At 41.1% G+C, this 18,696-nt stretch overlaps 1 protein-coding gene across 1 annotated transcript; it reads left to right on the forward strand.

Annotated features, from left to right (window-relative positions):
• Positions 1-90: 90 nt before the first annotated feature.
• On the forward strand, positions 91-15,210 carry LOC135549285 (protein lin-28 homolog A-like). The gene is made up of 4 exons (XM_064979300.1): positions 91-275; positions 6,243-6,441; positions 10,618-10,796; positions 14,895-15,210. Exons 1-4 carry the CDS (start codon positions 91-93, stop codon positions 15,115-15,117), a joined length of 786 nt encoding a protein of 261 aa, XP_064835372.1. The 3' UTR covers positions 15,118-15,210.
• Positions 15,211-18,696: the final 3,486 nt, after the last annotated feature.

An 18,696-nucleotide genomic window follows, 5' to 3' on the forward strand; every position in this document is an offset into this window, starting at 1 on the left:
ATTTCCAATTCCACGAAGCATCCGTGTGCTGAGGATGTCGAAAACATTAAAACATTTAAATATGTGGAAGCTTTGAAGTTGATGGTTGAGATGAAAGATGATGCCACCCACCACATCATTTTGGACGAGCTAGAAGGCCTGGCAGGATTAGCTACTGGGAGGCAGATACCCACTCACACGGTGGGATTAGGGCCGCAGCACCGGCAGCGGGCACTGGGAACCGGAGTGGAGTGGACACCCACGGCTAGGATCCTCTCCCCGGATCGAGTCCACTGGCACAGCTTGCCTCTCCATAATAATCAGTCAGGCTTTTCTGTTATGGAGGGAACCTGACTGTGCTTGTGTTGCTTTTTATAGGCTCAGGCTTCTTATTTTTCTTTTGTTGTTTTCTTTTTTAAAGGCTTCTTATTTTACCCATCATTCAAAGATCATTAGCATATATAGCTAACAAAATTGGTTTCATTATGTTATTCTGTTGATATTGTCTTCATTATGATTTGTATATGAGTTTGTCTTTAGGTTCCATGCACCAAAATATAAACTCTCCATCTATTTCATTCAAACAAGCCTCGATCCAGTATAGGCCCCCGCAAAATTGTAACAGAACCAGAGTGACATCTAGTGGGATGAGAGAGACATTGTTTAACAGTAATCTTGATGTGAGAAATATGACTGGTGAGCATCCGAGGCATACGGTATTAATGAAAGTGACAGGTTCAGTGGTCTTTGGCGATGATGGAGAAAGATGTCACCTCCCACTGTGTGCATGCATATAAATCCGTTACCACTAGGGGGACTCCATGTATCATTAAAACGAGTTTGAATTGTGAGAACAATTTAACATGGACACTTTTCGTTGTCGAATAACGATATAGCTCGAGAAACCTTGAAGTAAATCATCAATCCCGTGTTGTAGCTCTGGAATTGACTTGATATGAAAAAATACAACGTTGTGTCTTGATAAATGAATCCTTCTTCTGAATACTAGGCCTCGTCTTCGTGGACCGGCTAGATAGAACTTTAAAAAAAAACATTAACGGTTTGTTTTTCGGGCGTTCGCTTTAACGATAAGAGCTGTCCAAGGTGCTGAAATAGTCTAGTGGTAAGTAACCAAAAAGAAACTGGTTCGAATACGCAAACCGGAAAGGTGTAAAGTCTGTCGATATGCCCTTGAGCAATGCACTTAATCCTAAATATCACAAGGGGCGCCGTACTACTGACCTTGTAAAACAACACGTTTCACTGCACCTATCCGGTATATGAGACAATAAAACAGAGAACAAAAATGCTATTTGAACGTTTATCTTCAAATGTGAGCTAGAAATGTTATCTGCTCTGACACACACACATACACACTCAAACACACGACTGTGAATATCTGAAATTCTTATATGAAAATGAACTGTTTTTTTAGGACGTTGTTGCTCAACCCCTTTTGGCAGATAATCAGCAAAACCAACAGACAGTAGTTTGGTGTATTGGTTCCCTCAGCAGATGGCTTGGAGATAAACTGTCTTACCTTAAGATCTCTCAACAGCCCCAATAGTCTTATTCCATGTTACTGACTTCAACACATGAACCAATCAAACACTCTAGATACATTTTATTTATTGTTAAAAACGGGTAATCATACTACTGAATTACTGAACCAAAATTGTATAGTGCCTGGTTTAGTATACATCTGGAGAACTTCCAAACATTGTCAAATGCTATATTTTTACATCATAAATGTATCAATTGACATAAATTTAAGTTGGAAGGTAAAACCAAATCATATATGGATGTGGCTGTAAATACTACATCATTATCATACTCCATCAGCCAGTGTGCTTCAATATAATAGAGTACCTCTTTACACATTGCCCTATGTGCTTCTATTTGAAATTATGGTGCAGTAGTGTACAATGCACTGCTGAAATACTTGGGTTGTAAATTACAGTATATTCCACTCATTATCTGAGTTTCATTGATACACTGTAAGCTGATGATTTTGTCAAGCAGAGAGAGAGAGGTGATACTGTAGCAGTTACAGTAACAGGTCACATAGAAAAGTTGATCTTGTGTAATGTTGCATGGGGCAGAACTGGCATAACAGGCTATCCCAACACCTTTTTACTGTAGGCTTCTGCTTTACAGTACATGCCATAATACCCCTATATCTTATGATTTATTCTATGTATGTGCTGTTTACAGTAAGATTACTGAAACAGTAGGACTTTTTTTATGCTGTAAAATGGTACATACTGCTACATAGCTATATACCTTCTATTCAGCATTTCAAAAATATCAGTTTTGAAAATTGTAACATGCATTTTTTGATATTAGATTACATGAGTTAAAATAACTAAACAGTGAGCCTATCATTATTTGATGCGTTGGTGACTAAAGAAAATGTTCTCATGGTATTTCACAAAAAAACGTTGACATTGCATGAATAACTCATGGGTGAAAGAAGTGTTTAACTCCAAATGAATGCTCAATCAAAGGTTCTGAGCATAAGACAAGTGTTATCAGTTATGACCACATGCATCTGAAAAATTTACCACAGTAATTGAAAAAAGTAGTTGTAAAAGTCACAATCTTTTCTAACAAAATGTTAGTTTTTTTTGTGTGGGAGGGAAGACTATCTGACAGAGCATCATAGTATGATATATGGATCAGGTATAGATGGATCAGCTTATTGATCAGTGCTCTGCCCCCTGGGGGAGGAAGGTGAGAGGGGAGCTGACAGCTGAAACCATATGGAGCCACTGGGCTGTTTTCTCATTCAACCAACCACAAGGCCCCTAACATGTGTGTTTCACAGGTGAACTACTCAAAGCAGTTCTTGATATGAAAACATGGATCAGTACACCTCATGCCCCACACAACATACAGACAATAAATGAATGAACCCTCGTCAAAAGATAAACACAATAGACTCTTGCAGCCTGGTTGTAGATAATCTTACAGATATCTTGCCTGCTGTTAGAGGAATGATGGTCAACACTTAGACCCCCCAGCCCTTTCAGTCACTATTACATAACATCTGGTGGTGTGGGTGTACGCATTTGTGTGTTTGCTAGCATGCGTGTGTGTGTGGCAGTTGGGTGGGGGGTTACAGTGTGTGTGACCAGTGAGCACATGTCCAAGCATTGTAATTACTAAGCCCCAGTGTATGACACGGGTCACCTTAAGGCCAGCCCTCTTTGTTCTCTGACAGACAGATCCAGCGCCCTTCGTCTCCATGGTGACCCAGAGAAGCCTGCAGTGTAGCAGCCTGGCCTGAGAGACAGAGGATTATTCGAGGAGAATATGAATGAAACCAGTCATTTAGCTTTAATTAGCTAACCCCTCTCGCTCTTCATCTCTCTTTCTCTCTTTCTCTCTGTCTCTGGATCCCTCCATCTGCCACACTCCCTCTTTCTTCTTCTCGCTCTTTCTATCACTCTTTTTCTCTCCCCATATATCTCTCTTCTCTCTCTCTCTCTCTCTCTCTCTCTCTCTCTCTCTACATATCTCTTCGGTAGGTCATGCTCTAGGATGATTCATGGTTTGGTAAGATGGAGGATCCTATGTCCATCCCAAAATGACTGTCACATGTGGTCTCGTTGGCCCACATGTAAAGAAGAAGGGTAAGGCAGGAGGGTGCAGGTGATGAGGTTCCCTTGTATCAATTGAAGTCTTGGAGCCTATTGAGTTAATGCTGCATAGTTAGTGCTGTAAGGAAAGCCGGATGACCCCTGCACTGTCAATGTCATGACAGTTCCCATTGAAAAGCATAGATGGCTGAGTTAGAGCGCAGATCCGGTAAAGGTGACTCATCGTCACGGAACCATTGGGTTTCAGAGGCCATAAATCGCTGTGTCAATATGTGTCAAATCGGTGCAGAAACCGACAGGTTTTACATATAGCCTAGAAGTGTAGCCTATAAAGATAGGCCCTCCTCTCACACAAGGCAATTCAATCCCTCTGTTTACGTTCACATTCATTATCTGCATCCATCAGCGATTCTGAGGGAAATCAGTCAATTAAAAGACCTTTCACAGACCGTGCAGCCCCAAGCTAGGACACAATAGCAAACAAGTTATGGTAAATGATGAGCATCCTTCACCGGAGGGTTGTGTGGAAGGAATATCTCAAGAGATACGCATTTATTCATTTGTTTATAGCGTGTGGTAGATAGTAGTCCTAAACATGTATGACAGTAGCAAAATATCTTAGCTCAAATGGTTTCAAATGAAGTAACGAAGGTGAATGCATGTAGGCATATCCTGAATATTTTTTTGCAAGATCAGCTACTTTAAATGTTCATGTTTTTTTCCTGTCCCTTGCTGAATGTATTTTTCTGATATCGACCTATGTTCTGTTTGGTTTATATATGTATTTTAATGTGATGTTTGTAGTGTGTTTTGTGTGAATGCAACAAACTTAAACAGAACGCAGCTATAGGTTGATTTATGCTTCTGGATTTAGATGTCCTTCGTTTTAACTTCAAACATGATGGTGTGGAATGTGGAAGAGCAAGGTTTAATTTAGATGGTTTCCGTGAAACCATGCACCTGAGTGACCGACTATGCATATTCAAATGCTCCAGGCGGTGTGGGGGTTGTGGCTCTCTCCTCTCCTGAAAAAGAGTGGGGTTCGCTCAAGGCCCCGCTGCTAACAGCTAGGTGGTCCTTGTCACTGATTGGTCGCTCTGCGAATTTGGGCCCTATCACCGTGGAATGTCTAATTTATCAGCCAGAAGATCGCAATTGAGCATCACATGGGCTGGAGCGAAAAGGTGGGGGTTGATATTAGAGGTATAGGAGAGTCAGAGGGGGCTCGCTCTCCATATTGGACAAGAGACCAGGGTAAAGAAAATACAATCTTTTTCAAAGAGGGATTACTTAAAAACGGGCTTGTTGACGATACAACCAGCGTTTATTGCCTGATTCTTCTGGAGTTGTAGGAGACCCAGGAACCCCCCAAACCATGGCAGAAGGTACACGCAATTGTTCTAATGGTTCCAAAGGTTCTTTGAAGATCTTTGGGGGGGATTCGATGGAAAGATATCTTTATGACAAGAGACAAAAAAAAGAGGGTGGGTTGGGTTTCATTGCATTGTCTTTCAGATTTGGGGATTCTTTAGAGAAATGCTTCCCAGCAGTCTTACACCACTGGTTGTCAGGGCGAAAGTATCTCCAACCCTCTTTGTCTCCACTGCTGACCCGTTCCTCTTCTGCGTCTTTGTTATTGAACCGTTTGCGGGAAAGTGTTGTGTAGAGTGGAGAAGGGTTGGAGGTGGACAGGGCAGGGGGATTTGGGAGAGGAGGACACGGTAAACCTGGATGAAAATATACCCGGGAAAGGGATGGGCTCTTATTCCGAACAGCAGTTTACAGGTAGGACTGTCATCAGTGTTCAAATTAGGAACATTCTCCGAAACACTTTTGCCTGAGAATGTTGTTGTGATTATTTGTTCTCCGATTTGGAACCTACTATCTCTTTTCACGGAAGAAGGGTTTCCAGTGCTTGCGGTAAAGTTTTGGGATAAAGTATGACTATAGGTGATGCCTTTGGCTTTATACTTTTCATTGGTAACTGAATATTCAAGATTCATATTTTCTATATTTTTTTCTTCAAATATTCAAAGATATAGTGTTCTCGGTTCTCGTGGCTCCTCATGGGATGAAACTTTTATTTAGGCTACATTATCAGAGTCAATCCCTTGCGTGCTTGGGAATTATTTAGGCCTGTACCGTGTAAATCAACAAGTTACAATCTGTATTATTATAATGATTGATCAGTTTAAAAAGTTTATATTCATTAAATTGATAAATTGAGATTATTTCGATTAACCTATATTTTTTTACGCATATTATTATTTATAATAATGCATAATTATTATCGCCTTGTTATGTATAATACTTTTATATTTATTATTATTAACACTATCACTATTAGCGTATACGTTTCCATTTCGAAACAACTTGAAAAAGAGACCGTCTAATATTCCAGTTTTTCAAAATATATTTTTTTATATCGTATGGATAATATATCGACATTGTTTCGAATATCAGCAGTGTTTACAACCATGTGTTCCTAGCTTGCTGCGCTGCTCTCTAGCTCTAACCCATTTCGCAACCCATTAAATGCCTTCTTCAAGGCACTGATTCTGAAAAACATCAGTGTAAAAGCCGGCCCAACTCGTTTTCCTGCCAGGATTGTTGACAAGATATGATATATTTCAAACATCTATATTTTCTAAACTGACTGAGTGGCATTATTTTTCTCTCGAAAGGGGGCTGTGCAAAGAACGAAGAGGAGGAAGCCACTGGCTTGGAGGATGATCTGGGTTCGTCTCGTGGCAGCGGCGTGTGTAAATGGTTCAACGTCCGGATGGGTTTCGGGTTCCTGTCCATGACCAACATAGATGGGACACCGCTCGAGGAGACTCTCGATGTTTTCGTTCATCAGGTGAGCTCCATTGTGGGTCTGGGACTCGAAGAATGTGGTGTTGATGTTCATCAAGGCCTGGCTCGAGCTCGAATCAGGTCCAAATGCCCCCTTGTCGCGTTTTTGTGCAAATGTATGTCTTAAACTTATCAACAATGTAAATATCACACGTTTGTGATGTTTTCGTTAAGGTAGGTAATTATTCGTTTCCCTCCGTGATTTAGCATTTTCAGCGTTTTAATTTATGATTAGAGATTGAACGATCATGCAAATATATAGGCCTATCTATCATTGTTTATAATGTTTGAAAAATCCCTTTCCTGCACTCATTCAAAACGAATTCATAGTTTACATGTTTTCATAGCTTATATGTTGGGCATGAGGCAATAGAGCTTTTAATTTCTTTTAAACATTTGACAACATTATCTTGAAATAGTCAGCTGATTCTAGTTTGAGCCTTTACCAAAATAGGTAGGCCTATATTTCAGCAGTGCATGTGGTTAATAAGGTTATTTTTACAGACTAAAAAACTCTTATTAGGCCTATATTAGTTTATTACTCGGTTATAACTTATTATGTAGCTAATATTTCCAAATCAAAACCAGCATCATACATAAAGACAAGTTGCTTAAAAAATTAAAACAAGATTTTGTTGATCCTATGTTCAGATTATATTTCATAACTGGAACCCAAGGCCCATCATCTTTCTAGCCTGCATGATGGCAACTGAAATCAGTTGTGAAATAAGAAGCTTAATGTTGTTGTCAAGAAGTGACATAATGTGAAATAACTTCTCAAAAGGAACATATAAGACAGCCATGAACAAACCTGCTTGGTTTAATCAATCAGTTGTTGAATCTGATTATGTTTCTGATTAGGTGTTGCAAGATTATGGTAGCCTTTAGGGAAATTGATTATCATATTGCCCTAAAACTAGCTAATGAATGAAACACTTACAGACAAAAATCATACTTTTTCATAATAATAGATTGTTTGTATTTGGTATTTTAATAGACCTACCAGAAAATGAAAGGTCTGATTGTATTTGGTATTTTAATAGACCTACCAGAAATGAAAGGTCTGATTGTATTTGGTATTTTAATAGACCTACCAGAAAATGAAAGGTCTGATTGTATTTGGTATTTTAATAGACCTACCAGAAATGAAAGGTCTGATTGTATTTGGTATTTTAATAGACCTACCAGAAAATGAAAGGTCTGATTGTATTTGGTATTTTAATAGACCTACCAGAAATGAAAGGTCTGATTGTATTTGGTATTTTAATAGACTTACCAGAAAATGAAAGGTCTGTTTGTATTTGGTATTTTAATAGACCTACCAGAAAATGAAAGGTCTGATTGTATTTGGTATTTTAATAGACCTACCAGAAAATGAAAGGTCTGATTGTATTTGGTATTTTAATAGACCTACCAGAAAATGAAAGGTCTGATTGTATTTGGTATTTTAATAGACCTACCAGAAAATGAAAGGTCTGATTGTATTTGGTATTTTAATAGACCTACCAGAAAATGAAAGGTCTGATTGTATTTGGTATTTTAATAGACCTACCAGAAAATGAAAGGTCTGATTGTATTTGGTATTTTAATAGACCTACCAGAAAATGAAAGGTCTGAGAATGAGAATATTGATTTTGAAAAAACAAAGAACGGGTTCAATATAAAACAAAATATTGACAATTTTTTGTTTTCCTAAAACGTTACAAAGGCTGATAATGAATGACAGTCAATCCTGGGGGAATAAGTGTTATCTAACTTTTCGGAATTAGTTAAAACATGAGGGGAAATCGAGTTGTTATTTCAAATGGAATGGAATGTGAAGCATCCTAACGGACGGACAACCTAATGAATCCAGGGTTGTTTCATCAATTTAACCTGTGGATTATCAACAGGGCTGAGTACCATAACGGACGAGACTCTTCCCTTCTCCTCTGTCCTTCCTGAGTTAAGGTAGAGCTCTGAGGGACTTCAAGGTAGAGTTGGGCCATGACATTTAAAACATGCTAAATGGGGGAGATTGATTTACGTGGGGATTTGGTCCGAAAGTGCTAATATTAGCAATTGCATTTAGAAGGAGTAGACAGGGAGACAGGGGTTAGTCTAAACAGAGATAACAAGGCTCGTTCCTCTCAATCCCCCTCCAACCCTGCTTCCTGTTATAAAGGCCTTCAAACATCAGGGGACTTGGCCTCTCGTATGGCAGCCCACCCACCCCAAACTAGCCATACCCTGACTCCCACCCACCCAGCCCCTCTGCCCATAGCCCCAACCAATCCACCCTTAGTCCTCCGCCCCCTGTAAAACGGGGGGGGGGGGGCAAAGTCCTAACCTCAATTTTCTCTGCTACATGTTACCATAAATTGCTGAATCGAAAGGAAGAAAATTAGTGATTCACCTTTTAAAAAGTTCTCAAATTCCCACATTACCCTGCTCCTAATCCACCTCTGCCCTTATAGGGGCCTGTAGGTGCTGCTGGACAATGACTGCTGTTATCAATGTAGGAGAGAGGAAATCCTGCTGGCTGTGATCTTGTACTAATCTGTGAATGATCTGGCTAATATGTGAACGAAGAGGGTGTGGTGGAGAGGTTGTGTGTGTGTGGGGGGATTAAGAGTGTGTGTTGGGTTATTATGAGTGTGTGATTGTGTGGATAAGAGTGTATTTGTGTGTGAGAGAGAATGAGGTTGAAAGAAATGGAGAGATAAAGGGAGAGCTTGAGAGCTGTGTTAATTCACAAGAAAGCAGTCAAGGGAGGTAGAGGTGGGTGGTGTGGGGGGTGATTGAAGGAGGAGAGTTCAGGGGATAGTTCCGGGCCGTTCAGCTCCTGACGGGGGTTGGTACTGAAGGAAGGAATGCTGAAGGTTGTCAGGCCATCATGACCTGGATTCCTTTCCCACCATGATCACTTCAACCCCCCCAGAAGAGAGATGGGTGTCTGAGTTAAGACAGGTGGCATGCAAAACTGACCCTCCACATCACAGCCCTCTCCCCATCATCATCATCATCATCATCAAATGCTACTCCACAACATTTTAAGATTGGCTTGAACAAAACAATTCTATGAGCATAGTATAATGATGAGTGACACGTTCTGTGTCTCTGGAAGGTCTTTAACAAGGCATGATTCTTGACATTGATCTCTTTAGACTTATACATTTGGAACACTCATGGTATCAAATTGGTGTCATACCTACCGCTGCTCAGGCAGCTTGGCAAAGCACATGAAGAAGATACAACTAAGTTGCCACGAAGTTCAAGCTTCCCTTTCCAGAGCCCCTGGATAAAGGGTGACAATGACAAGGAAATGTCTTTCTCAAGGTGGACACAAATGTTCTTGAAACCATTCTTTATGTGCCTTTAGCCAGCTATCCCAAATATTAACCCCCATTTCCCGGCATCCTTAGCAGTGGTCAGTCTGGGATTTGATCAGATGTAGTTCTTTTGGAGAGTCTATTGGCTGGTGTGTGTGTGGTGGTGGAGAGAAAGGGGAGGTGGTTGGAGCTTGGAATGCTGTGACTACCTTGGGGGAGGGGTAACGCTGTCCACACACATTCTGAAGGGGGAGGGGTGTTGTAAGTAGTCATTGATGTTTTAACAGGGCTGTCAATGGGACTGGAATCTGGATTGGCTGAGGGGTTAGCCCCTGAGAGAGAGGGCCTGGATGTTTCCATTGATGTATTGAAACCTATGCAGAACATTGATGTATGCATGTACAACCCAATTAAGGATCAGCTCTCAGCTGTAAACACCTCAGAAGACAACATGTGAAGCGGACCAGCTATATGCACAAGCAATTAATTCGTCTTTTTGTGTCTGCTTCTTGACCAGGCTGGGAAATACATTCACACCATGTAGGCACAGGAAGGGCACCCTATCTGGCCTCAGAACTGCTCTCCACAGTAATTCATAGGCTTAGAACCGTTTTCATATCTTCTCAACAGTTTCCTGACCTAAGAACCTTTCTCCAACCCTGAACCCTCATTCCCCATTCCCTCACAGAGTAAGCTCTCACTCTACCCTCACCTAGAACAGTTCTCATGCCATTCTAAACCATTCCTCTGACCGCACTCATGCTCCTTCTCCCCTCCAGAAAGCAAACTGGACATAGAGCTCTTCTGGCTTTGGAACAGTTTCCTATTCCTGTTCTCTAACCACCTATTCCACCTCTCAACCTACACAGAGCAAGCTGCACATGGAGGGCTTCCGTAGCCTGAAGGAGGGCGAGGCGGTGGAGTTTACCTTCAAGAAGTCGTCTAAAGGCCTAGAGTCTGTCACGGTGACGGGGCCAGGGGGAGCACAGTGTGTGGGCAGTGAGAAGAGGCCTAAGGGGCAACAGAAACGACGCTCCAAGGGGGACAGGTGAGACTGTTCAATTAACATCTTTAAATGGCGCATAGCCGAACCATGCATCTCCAGGTATCCCCACTCACTCAAAATAATTCCATGATTTGGAAACACTGTAAGACCCTGCTTATAGTATTAAATATGAAGATCGCTGCAATATTAACAACGAGCTTATCTGGCAAGGTTGTTTACAGATAGTCTGAGTGTGTTGAAGTCACTGAAAAAATATCTGGTATCATCATCATGAAAGTTGGCAAGTTTACCGTTTTAGCCACAATGCTGACATCAAACAGACTTATTTATCCTCTTTGGGGGAAATTCAGGACAGAGTTACACACATATAAATATAACTTTATTCCCTTGGTATGTACTTTTCTCTCTATGCATATTCTGACATTGAACTTAAGTAGTGCGGGTATACAGTGCCTTGCGAAAGTATTCGGCCCCCTTGAACTTTGCGACCTTTTGCCACATTTCAGGCTTCAAGCATAAAGATATAAAACTGTATTTTTTGTGAAGAATCAACAACAAGTGGGACACAATCATGAAGTGGAACGACATTTATTGGATATTTCAAACTTTTTTAACAAATCAAAAACTGAAAAATTGGGCGTGCAACATTATTCAGCCCCTTTACTTTCAGTGCAGCAAACTCTCTCCAGAAGTTCAGTGAGGATCTCTGAATGATCCAATGTTGACCTAAATGACTAATGATGATGAATACAATCCACCTGTGTGTAATCAAGTCTCCGTATAAATGCACCTGCACTGTGATAGTCTCAGAGGTCCGTTAAAAGCGCAGAGAGCATCATGAAGAACAAGGAACACACCAGGCAGGTCCGAGATACTGTTGTGAAGAAGTTTAAAGCCGGATTTGGATACAAAAAGATTTCCCAAGCTTTAAACATCCCAAGGAGCACTGTGCAAGCGATAATATTGAAATGGAAGGAGTATCAGACCACTGCAAATCTACCAAGACCTGGCCGTCCCTCTAAACTTTCAGATCATACAAGGAGATGACTGATCAGAGATGCAGCCAAGAGGCCCATGATCACTCTGGATGAACTGCAGAGATCTACAGCTGAGGTGGGAGACTCTGTCCATAGGACAACAATCAGTCGTATATTGCACAAATCTGGCCTTTATGGAAGAGTGGCAAGAAGAAAGCCATTTCTTAAATATATCCATACAAAGTGTTGTTTAAAGTTTGCCACAAGCCACCTGGGAGACACACCAAACATGTGGAAGAAGGTGCTCTGGTCAGATGAAACCAAATTGAACTTTTTGGCAACAATGTAAAACGTTATGTTTGGCGTAAAAGCAACACAGCTCATCACCCTGAACACACATCCCCACTGTCAAACATGGTGGTGGCAGCATCATGGTTTGGGCCTGCTTTTCTTCAGCAGGGACAGGGAAGATGGTTAAAATTGATGGGAAGACGGATGGAGCCAAATACAGGACCATTCTGGAAGAAAACCTGATGGAGTCTGCAAAAGACCTGAGACTGGGACGGAGATTTGTCTTCCAACAAGACAATGATCCAAAACATAAAGCAAAATCTACAATGGAATGATTCAAAAATAAACATATCCAGGTGTTAGAATGGCCAAGTCAAAGTCCAGACCTGAATCCAATCGAGAATCTGTGGAAAGAACTGAAAACTGCTGTTCGCAAATGCTCTCCATCCAACCTCACTGAGCTCGAGCTGTTTTGCAAGGAGGAATGGGAAAAAATTTCAGTCTCTCGATGTGCAAAACTGATAGAGACATACCCCAAGCGACTTACAACTGTAATCGCAGCAAAAGGTGGCGCTACAAAGTATTAACTTAAGGGGGCTGAATAATTTTGCACGCCCAATTTTTCAGTTTTTGATTTGTTAAAAAAGTTTGAAATATCCAATAAATGTCGTTCCACTTCATGATTGTGTCCCACTTGTTGTTGATTCTTCACAAAAAAAATACAGTTTTATATCTTTATGTCTGAAGCCTGAAATGTGGCAAAAGGTCGCAAAGTTCAAGGGGGCCGAATACTTTCACAAGGCACTATATTTATTATATCATACTATTGCATACTATTCTCCATATTATAATTATATTGTAGGCTATACTACTTCCAATGTTACCAGTAATGATCTGAATGTGGCAACTTTCTGAATGAATAAAACCAATTTCTTGGAGTTAGTGCGTAAAGGCTCTATTTTTCCATGAAGTAGGATTCATGATTATTCCCTAAACAGAAATCATGTTTGATTTTTAAATCTACCCATGGGCTCTGAAACTGAGACAAATATGCATATGTTTTCATGACTATCTTTCTATATTTTGAATGCATTTTCCATAGTCTACATTCAAGTCTTACCTACATAAGCTAAGTCTGCGTTAAAAAGGCGTACATTTCCTAGGTCTGAATCAGCACCTATGTGCCTATCGATTCTTATGACGTCAAACACCACATAGATGTGAGTGTATCTAACACTGTCTATGTCTCTCTCGCTGACTCACAATCATAACAGTGGGAATCAGACGTAAAGAGGGAATAGGGGATGCAGAAAAGGGAAAAGGATCCTATCCATTTAATTGATACCAGATGTAAGTGCCCTGGGAGAGGTCATAGGTCATGGCTGCCATGGCAACAGTGGGTGTGGTGTGTAAATGAGGTGGGGGGAAGGCAAAGCCAGAGAGAAAGAGGGGTCACGGGTTAGAGCTCAGGGTGCAGTATTGAAACAAAGAGCCCCCTCTGCTCTCCTCTCCCACCCTGGTGCCCACACTGATCAATAACCAACGGCTCCCTAGGAGAGGGTCTATGTGTTTGTGTATGTGTGTTTGGTAGGGGGTTGGTACTCAGAGGAAAAGGGCAGAGGACAGAGGAAGGAGGGAAGTGGTAGTAAGCTTGGGAAGGTTCTGATGCTCCAGGGCTTCATCTGCATTGGAGTTAATGCAATTACAAAATTCCCCATTGTCATTATAGTCTCAACATCTACTGATTTAAGATTGTGTGACATGTATGTATTAAAGCATTGGTTTTAATGCACTATACATGATCACACACAAGCATACACCTACACACGCACACATACATACAATCATGCAGTAAATAAACTATGCATACATAAGAGGCCGTCATTCTATTAAAGCAGATACTTTCTCAAGATTGACTTAATCATGTAATATACTGAACAAAAATATAAACGCAACATATAAAGTGTTGCTCCGATTTTTTTCATGAGCTGAAATTAAAGATCCCAAAAATGTTCCAGAAGCACAAAAAAGAATGTCTCTCAATTTCTTTCCACAAATGTGTTTATATCCCTGTTAGTGGTCCTTTCTCCTTTGCCAAACTAATCTATCCACCGGACAGGTGTGGCATATCAAGAAGCTGATTAAACAACATGGCCATTACACAGGTGCACCTTGTGCTGGGGAAAATACAAGGCAGCTGTTTTGTCACAACATAATGTCTCAAGATGTCTCAAGTTTTGAGGGAGGGTGCAATTGGCTTGCTGTCTGCAGGAATGTCCAACAGAGCTGTTGCAAGATAATTTAATTGTAATTTCTCTACCATAAGCCGCCTCCAACGTTGTTTTAGAGAATTTGATAGTACATCCAACCTGGCACAAATGCAAACCACAAGTAACCATCCAAGCCCAGGACATCCAGTTTCTTCAACTGCGGGATTGTCTGATGAGGGGGGTGCTGAGGAGTATTTCTGTCTGTAATAAAGCACTTTTGTGGTGAAAAAATCATTCTGGTTGGCTGGGCCTGGCTCTCCAGTGGGTGGACCTGGCTCTCCAGTCGGTGGACCAGGCTCTCCAGTGGGGGCGCTATGTCCTCCCAGGCCCACCCATGGCTGCGCCCCTGCCAAGTCATGTGAAATACATAGATTAGGGCCTAATGAATTTATTTCAATTGACTGATTTCCTTCTATGAACTGTAACTCAGTAAAATATTTGAAATTGCTGCATGTTGCGTTTATATTTTTGTTCAGTATAGATGAGATCTGAGGAAATTCAGGAATCTGAAACTATATGTGGAAGAACACTGCCCTCTGGTGGAGAATGTGTTACCTGTCTGAAATCATTGTATTTGTGTGTTCTCTCCCACTGTGTTCTAGATGCTACAACTGTGGAGGACCTGACCACCATGCCAAAGAATGCCAGCTACCTCCTCAGCCCAAGAAGTGCCATTTTTGCCAGAGCATCAGTCACATGGTGGCCAACTGTCCAATCAAAGCACAGCAGTCCTCCCCTGGCGCTCAGGGAACAGCATTGTCACTGAGGGACGAGGAAGAGGAGCAGAGCCATGCCCCCTTTCCCCCCAGGGAGAGCTATGATTGATCGATTCAGGTATTCAGCCAATCAAAAGGTTTCATTGGAGTGCTGCTTTTGGAACTACATCAGGTTGTCTTTATTTATCGCACAAACAGCAAGAAATGTGTACTTTTATTGAAGTGATTGATAGTTGAGATTGAGAGTTAGCTCAGTGTTTTAATTGTATTTTCCCTGCTGCAGCTAAATAAGAGGTAGCCTATGTGGATTTTCCTGGGGATGATTGTGAGTGCTCTGCTCTGTTAGAAAATGGTAAAGGAAGTACAATCATACAAGTGAATGTACAGATATAGGTGTCCTGACTCTAAGACTGTTTCATGGACAAAAAGGAGTGTGTCTTTCTGCTTATTGAAATCTTCAGGTATTATAAGTCGTTGTGCATTTCTACGGCCAAGTGAATGTTTTAACCCTTTCTGCTGTATGAATGTTGGTACACCATGGTTGCCGATTGGACTGTGTACAATACAGCTTGTCATAAGTGCCATAGCCTGTTCATTTGTCTCATGGGTGGTTGGATGTGGCTCCCTCCCTTACAAAGCCTTGACTCAAGGCTAAATGCGAGACCAGCATTGATTGTATATGACATACGTCTGTCTGTCTGTCTGTCTGTCTGTCTGTCTGTCTGTCTGTCTGTCTGTCTGTCTGTCTGTCTTCCGTCCGTCCGTCCCACCGTTTTTACTATGGATGTAAACATGGCTTTCTAACATATTCTACATATCAGGGGTGTTCTCATTCACTGCCCAAATACATGACTTGTATTGAAAAATATTTAGAAAGCCAAAGGTATCACATGTTCTTTCTTGGATGGTGAGCATTATTTTCTTTCTTTAAGGACATATTTTCATGATTGAGTGCTAGGATAAAGGGACTCAAGTGTTGAATAAGATGGTTATGGGTTTAGTATTTACTCCTCTTTTACAGGAGTGGATAGAATATTTTACACCACTTTATTGTATATAGATATGATCTTTTTTATATTTATTATTTATTCATTGTCACTCTCTACCTCTCTTTCTAATAGATAAAATATCACAATTTGTAGCTCAATTCTATTTAAACAGAAACCGGCTTTGGTTCTAGCCTCTTGATAGATTCGTGGTTGTATTAAGCAAACAATTATGCCTTACTTTTTACTTTCTCTTTCAATGGGCTTCATTTTCAGTTGACTTCATAATATACACTATAAATACAAAAGTATGTGGACGCACTTTCAAATTAGTGGATTCGGCTATTTCAGCCACACCCTTTGCTGACAGATGTATAAAATCCAGCACAGTCATGCAATCTCCATAGACAAACATTAGCACTAGAATGGCCTTACTGAAGAGCTCAGTGACTTTCAACATGGCACCATCATAGTATGCCACCTTTCCAACAAGTCAGTTCATTAAATTTCTGCCCTGCTAGAGCTGCCCCAGGTCAAATGTAAGTGCTGCTATTGTGAAGTGGAAATGTCTTGGAGAAACAACGGCTCAGCTGCAAAGTGGTAGGCCACACAAGCTCACAGAATGGGACCAATGAGGGCTGAAGCGTGGAGCGTGTACATTAACTCTTTGCCGGGAGCGTCATGAAATGGGTTTCCATGGCCGAGTAGCCACACACAAGCCTAAATTCACCATGTGCAATGCCAATCATCGGCTGGAGTGGTGTAAAGCTCGCCACCATTGGACTCTGGAGCAGTGGAAAGGCGTTCTCTGGAGTGATGAATCAAGCTTCACCATTTGGCAGTCCGACAGACCAATCTGGATTTGGCGGATGCCAGGAGAACGCTACCTGCCCCAATGCGTAGTGCCAACTGTAAAGTTTGGTGGAGGATAAATAATGGTCTGGGTCAGTTTTTCATGGTTCGGGCTAGGCGCCTTAGTTCCAGTGAAGGGAAATCTTAATGCTACAGTACAGCATACAATAACATTCTAGACGATTCTGTGCTTCCAACTTTGTGGCAACAGTTTGGGAAAGGCCCTTTCCTGTTTCTGCATGACAATGCCCCCATGCACAAAGTGAAGTCCATACAGAAATTATTGGTCGAGATCATTGTGGAATAACTTGACTGGCATGCAAGAACTCTGACCTCAACCCCATTGAACACATTTGGGAGGAATTGGAACACCGACTGCTAGCCAGGCCTAATCGCCTGACATCAGTGCCTAACCTCACGAATGCTCTTGTGGCTGAATGGAAGCAAGTCCCTGCAGCAATGTTCCAACATCTAGTGGGAAGCCTTCCCAGAATAGTGGAGGCTGTTATAGCAGCAAAGAGGGGACCAACTCCATATTAATGCCCATGATTTTAGAATGAGGTGTTCGACTAGCAGGTGTCCACATACTTTTGGTCATGTAGTGTATTGTGCTTAAACCAATGCAACAATATTCTGCACTAATCATGTGTAGGAGTATGGGTATTTCTTAAAGATATTTAATTGCTCATTGATTGTTATGACTGCAGCCAGGATTTCATTTCTCTGAAATCCTCATGTTGAACTCAGGGAAACCCATTTAAAGAGGAGCTTCTTTGGAAGGAGAAGTGAAGTGTTTTATGCGTGTACCTATAGCCTACAGGCTGGGTTGCCGGAAAATCCATGCAGAACATTGATTGCCAAATGGGCAATGCACTATTTACACGTTGCTATGACGTTACTGTAGTACAGCTAGCTATATTTAATGTTATAGTCTAGTTTTGCTCTCTTTTTCTGACTTAATTGGTGATCAAGTTGTAAGACAGCATAGGTAATAGAGTAGCATGATATTTCATTAGACACCCTAAGTTACTTCTCTGGTCTCTCTCTAGAAGTGGCATACAACCAATCTAAAGCAGCAAACCATCGACCTCCCCGCTTTTTGTGGTTATTGTACATATTCAGCTTCGTCACGATATTAATATAATGTTGTTTATTTCCGTTTTTACTTTGCATGGTAGTCAGTCAGTAGTTAGAGTAGAGTAGATTCACCTCTCCATATAGGGACTACACAATGGGCCCCTTTTGTAGACAAAGCATTTTGATGACCCGGGGTGGACTGACTATCTGGCATTTCGGGCAAAGTGGGCCTATCTAACTTTTTTTTTTGCGCAAATTTATCATTATCTGGCTAATAATGGAGGTCCTTAGGGAAAATATTGTCCGGTGTGTTAGAAATGACAAGGGGCGATTTCTGGTCGAGGCTGCCCTAGTTGATGTCCTTTCAAGGGCTTGTGTTGATGGGCTATGATGACATTTGCCACTTGATGGCACACACAGTCATATCTGCTTGAGCCTAGTATTTTGTCACTTAATGTATTTAGGCTGTAACATGATCCTTAATTTCCAGAGTCCAGACAATGCGCCTATTCTTCTTATTTCATTTAGGGTAGGTGGGAGTTTTTTAATAAAATATTTCTTACTGTATGAGAACAAGACAGAAATGCCTTGTCAAGAATCTATACAAGTCTACCTCAGGATGTTTTTGAAAATGGACAATGACTGAGTAAAAAAAAAATCAAGTTCGATTTGTCCATTCATTTTGTGAGATTGTTTTGAATGATTTCTTAGTTTTGTTTATACATTTTTTGTGTGAATGATTTTTTTGTTTCAGTTTGCAATGTATTGTTTTC

The sequence above is a fragment of the Oncorhynchus masou genome, chromosome 12, assembly GCF_036934945.1.
Source record: "Oncorhynchus masou masou isolate Uvic2021 chromosome 12, UVic_Omas_1.1, whole genome shotgun sequence".
Lineage (NCBI taxonomy): Eukaryota > Metazoa > Chordata > Actinopteri > Salmoniformes > Salmonidae > Oncorhynchus > Oncorhynchus masou.